This window comes from Anoplolepis gracilipes, chromosome 11, assembly GCF_047496725.1.
Source record: "Anoplolepis gracilipes chromosome 11, ASM4749672v1, whole genome shotgun sequence".
Taxonomy (NCBI): Eukaryota; Metazoa; Arthropoda; class Insecta; order Hymenoptera; family Formicidae; genus Anoplolepis; species Anoplolepis gracilipes.
Genome location: NC_132980.1, coordinates 3,464,554 through 3,470,165, shown reverse-complemented (window position 1 = coordinate 3,470,165; position 5,612 = coordinate 3,464,554). Strand labels below are relative to the sequence as shown.

General features: G+C 37.5%; 1 protein-coding gene across 1 annotated transcript; it reads right to left on the bottom strand.

The window, feature by feature from the left end:
* Positions 1-203: 203 nt before the first annotated feature.
* Positions 204-885, bottom strand: LOC140671399 (uncharacterized). Its single transcript, XM_072902643.1, has one exon. The coding sequence runs from the start codon at positions 777-779 to the stop codon at positions 204-206; it is 576 nt and encodes a 191-aa protein (XP_072758744.1). The 5' UTR covers positions 780-885.
* Between the last annotated feature and the right edge of the window lie 4,727 nt (positions 886-5,612).

Below are 5,612 nucleotides of genomic sequence, written 5' to 3'. Positions count from 1 at the left end.
CGTTGCTAATCCCGATATATATCTTGTGGAAAAGATATTGAAAAAGAGAGGGGATGAAGTTTTTGTGAAATGGTTGGGATTCGATAGTTCACGGAATTCTTGGATACATAAAAATAATATATTGTAATAATATAACAAATATTATATAAAGTTTATATATATAAATATATATAATATTCAAATATATACACTTTTTTTCTTTTTTACAACGGTATTCTGTAATGCCCCCATGGTAGTGTATCGATACTTTTAGGTATTATATACCGTTTATCATCGTGTGGACTTAGAGCAATTTTTTTCTGTCGCATGGTATATACTTTATGCATTTTTGATCTTATACTCGATTGCTGTCGCGTCATTTCAATTCCTTCGTTCAAACACTGCATGTAATCGTCAAATGTTATCGTTTTCGCGACGACGCTATTCTTGACACCTTTTACCTTTTTCGTATCCTTTTTACCATCTATTTTTAGCGCATACATTTTTGCTCTAAGCCTGACAAATTCTGTCATTATCATACCGTTGTTTTCATCCTTCATCAGACCCGGTACCTTTTTATTCGCGAGCGGTATACCGTACGCATTGTCTATCGCATAGTCGCTCGTGTCGAACTTGCCGATGTTGCGCTTCATATTCTCGTACACGTCTTCGCACTCAATGTGATATATGAGACTATCCGTGTCGGTGTACATGACTTTACATTTTTCTTTATACATTGGAATCATGTAATCGTGATGAAATTCGTACAAACACATCTTGGATACATCAAGTATACACATACCTACATAGATTGGTTTGTAAAACTTCACCTCGAGTTTATGCAATTCCACAGCGATTAAATTTTCCGAAAAAACGCTCCTGCTATGAAAATTTGGTTTCGCGATCATTGCCTCTGCGCCGTACCTATCGTCCCATTTTGTTATAAGTTTTATATCTACGCGATTGCGCACATTTTCCATCGTTTTGCCGAAAACTGCATTATTCATTAATTTGTATAAATTCTTTTCAAAATCATTTTTCGCCATTGTTCTAAATTGCGTGTTTAATTCAATATATGTACATAACCATGGAGATTGCGCGAATTGTAATATGCGATGAATTTTTGTAACGCGAAGACCGTGTCGCGTACATTGCTGCAGATTGCGATAGTGTATTACGTATCGTTTCTTATCGTATAAGGTCGCGAGCAACTTGTTTTCTCTCTTGCCGGGTGGCTTGTCGGACAAAACGGTAAGTCAGTATGTGCGTCGTGAAGATGTTGCGGGTACTCGAGATCGACTTTGAGGATATAGCCTGTAGGCGAATCGGACGTGATCGATGATAGATCAAAATTGTATATATTGTCGACCCATTGAAAACTAGCGTAAGGCAAAGGTTGACAAATTGCCCATCCGTATAAATTATTTACATCGAAATACATTAGATACGATGACGGTTTCAATGAGTCGTATGACTGCATGTACTTGTTATTAGCATGCGCGTATCTGTTGGAACATTGACTCAAACCACCGCGTATACCTCGTTCTATAAACATTACCATATCGATGTCAGTGAGCAATTCAAACTTAATATTTGTATGCTTCAACATGGCATCCCACGTGTATCCGGGCAGAGTATAATAATGCGCAGGGTCGAGCCCGTAACTCTTGATACAATTGTCACGAAAATTTTCAAAAACATCGCCTAATAACAAGACATCGATTTTTAAATATAGATCGCTATATTCGCCTAGCGTTCTAATGGAGAATCGGTTCCAAACAGTCTCGGCGTGCGCGTAATCGCTCTCGGATACTGTGTCATCGGTCAAGGAACTGTAAAATAATTCGCGCGGAGGTAAACATGTATCGTGCAATTTATCTACACAATCGATATATTCGTACGGAAAGACACCTTTTCGCGTTAACAGATCAAAGTCTTCTACCCGCAAATTTTGATATTCAGATTGTAAAATTTTTAATTTATCTTTACTGAGAAAAGATGCTAATTTGTTGAGACTTGTTGTGAGAAATTTAAAAGAATCGATGAAACGTAATTTAATGTGATTTCGCGAATTGTCTTCCGTAAGTTTAACATCTTTCGTAAATGAAACGTATTTTTCTTTAGTTATCGGAAGTAGATCGATTCTTCCTTCGAACGCTGTAGCTATTTCCTCGATTATAAAATGTGAATCGTAACCGGATAAATTATGGAAAATAATTGGAATATAAAAGGATTCCTTATAATTTAGATTGCAATTTGAATGCGCGGGACCTCTGTACCGTCCAGTGAGGTGGCAATGATCGTGTACGCGCGTATCGTCTTCCACGAATGGTTTCTCACATATGTGACATTGAATAGCGCTGTTAAACTTTTCCAATTCTTCACGCGTCAAATTTATCATGGGAAGATTTGTAGATAAAATTGTTTTCACGCTCGTTGCTAAATTTTTTAATTCTTCAGCAAACCATGCGACGCAATTGGCTTCGCGACGAGAATGATACGCGGACAACGAATTATCGTACGAGCAATGTACATAATAAGCGATACTAAACACTTGATGATGCTGGTATACATTTTTTTCTGCTTCTTCTTTTTTGTCCGTCTTTCTCAAAACACATTCCAGGTCGGCATACACGACGAAAGGAACCTGCTCCTTCCTATTATAGTTGTTAAAAGCGAGCCACTTATCTTTATCGCTCGGTAATCGAATAGCGCAGTCATTCATCTTCCCGCAGTCTACAGTATGTGACTGTAGTTTCTCATTCGAATAAAAATAATGTAGACATCTATAAAAGAGAAATAATAATTATATATTTATTTTGAAAAAAAATCAATAATATTAAATATACATACCGATCACAGATATATTTTTGTCCATTGTGTTTATTGAGTTGCGAACTCACGAGTCGCGATAAATTCTTGATCCACGCGAAATGTCCGATATCTTGCGCATCTTGAATGTAGAGCAAATTGGCGTGCTTGTCCCTCTTTTGCTCCGAAAGACGAATAGGAACTATTTTCGTTTTCGATGGTGTACACATTGATTAAAATATTGTTGTTAATTTCAAACTTTTTAATTTGATTAAGAGTCACTGGAAACTCAATGTCTCGAAGATTTAGCACATCCGTGTAACGCGGGTACGATAATTCTCGTTCAACCCTTCTTTCAGCGGGATACATAGCAGCAGTCACTGCCCATGCGAAACATGCATTGTCTTTGGATCGCACGTTAACTATCGCTCGCTTCATCATTATCTTTCGCGGTAATATAATATGACATCCCGCACGCATAGGATTATATTTATTTATATTTACAGTCAAATTAAATATACGCGATAATGCCCACCCACTATCACGTTCTTGAAATTTTTCGAGAGATGCTAAAGTGGGCTCGATAACACGTTGCTCGTACCATTCGCGTAAATCAGATGTACGAAATAGTTCACAGTTTTTTGTACTTACACTTTTATCGTCGTGCTTTTCACCCGCCACAAACTCACCGTTAAACATAGTATTCACTTTCACATTGCAATGTGTTTCGATAGCGTCTCGCACATGTTCGAGCACGATATCACTCGCGTCTTCGAGAAACTGGCGAGGTTCGATATAATTGCTATTGATTATCGCACCAGTCGATATACGGTTCTCGAACGCTGTATCAATTTCTCGCCAAAATAGTGCAGCTTGATGCGCGCTGTGTCCGGCACCCGCGTGTACGAAACGTTTGCGCAACGCATTTTTCAGTCCTTCGAGTCGCGCGATCTTTGCGATCAACAATTGTCGATATCCGATCGATATTCGCGGTCGTTTAATTCGACTCTGCTCTTCCAACGACTTGATATAATCATCGCATCGCACCTCCCACGCAAAGTACTCCTCCACCGAATTTATCAAGGTGGATTGTTGCGTTAAAACCTGCTCCATTTTTTTTACATATAAGGTACACTCGTGCAAGCTTCGACAATAATAGCGAGATGTGACTCTCTGTTCTGATTTATATCTAATCGTTATATTCTTTTCACGTTGCGAAAACGTTATTCTTTCGTATAAACATCCGTCATTTCTATATTATCACGTCTCTTTATCTCACACATATTTCGTGGTAATGTAATATAATATGACATCCTCTACGCATAGGATTATATTTATTATTTATAATCAAATTAAATATACATGATAATGCCCACCCATTATGTGACACGTTATTCTTTAGCGCAAACATTCGTACTGTCGGCGCGTTATTCTTTAGCGCAAACATTCGTACCGTCGACGGTCTGTTTATGTTATCATTTAGCCAAAAATTTTATCTCACGCTTTGTCGTATACATTTGTAACCGAATATTTCAATCGTCGTATACATTTGATTAGATTTCATCATACGGCGGCCACACACGGCGCTCGAGAAAGCACGTGGAGACGCGATTTTAATAATTTCTAGCAGCCTTACATTGGCGCTTGCAAAATTACGTCACAAATACTCCCCTCCTCATTACGTTTTGCGATATTACAAATTGATCGCAGTACTTTCAATAGTTTAGTATCGCATCAGTTGTCCGTGCATAAGGTTGTGCTAAAAAAAAATGTGCTTTACAAAAGAAACCAGCAAGATGAATTTTTACATTCCGATTGAGAACGATGAAATTCAATCAAAAAACATGTAAGTTTCAATTATTTTCTAAATATTATTTCCTAAAAATTATTTTCTAAATATTATTTTTTAATATATTTTAATATTTTATATAGCGTTTCATCTCGTCGTGCGGTTTGCATACTTGGAAGAAGGTATATCTTAACCCCAACATCTTACAAATATTTGGAGATTGGAATAAGCGTTGGAGCTATGTCGTATGTCGAATTGATACTTGGTGACAACCGAGGTAATCGATTAGTATTGCCTATCGTACTCTGGCACTCATTGATGCAGAAACGTGCAGACATTGAACGACATGTACAATCGACTGAAAGTCAACCATTATGGATCTGTGATCTATCTATCCAAATGATCGCATTAAACGGATCGAGAATTATTAAATTAACATTATCTAATAAGTCTTTGTATATGCAACCTCAAACATTATTACATTTATTCGATTTTGAAGATTGCATCGATCATATGCATTCATGGTTGTGTCAAAATACACATTTCGTGAATGAAAAATTTAAACAATTTTGTAACGTCTTGCAACGAAACAATATTACTGATGTAAATGATGCTGTGAAAGCGATTCGCGAGAGTGACGCGTTCGATAGCGGATCACTCGTAGATTGCGAATTGTTGGCGTGTGCTATAAATGATATACTTTATGATACTTGTAACAAATAAAAAATAAAAAATTATTATTAACATTAATGTTTCTATTAACACTATTTTATTCTACGACTCTTCCTCCTCCTCCTCCTCGCGCTCTCTTAGTCTCAGTCAAACAAAGACGTTTACCTCTCATAGGATCATATGCATAGTCTATTTAAAAAGAGATACTCTATTTAGAGAGAGATGAGATATGGGATCTCGTGTATATATTTGAGATAAATGCGCGTGGGCTATCGCACCGTCTCCCTCTACCGCGTTGCGAACGTCTATCGCACCGTCTCCCTCTACCGCGTTGCGGACGTCTATCGCACCGTTTCCCTCT

What these genes read in the sequence shown, in the direction of transcription:
- LOC140671399 (XM_072902643.1), bottom strand. Translation starts at nt 779, where the DNA reads ATGTGTATACTTGATGTATCCAAGATGTGTTTGTACGAATTTCATCAC.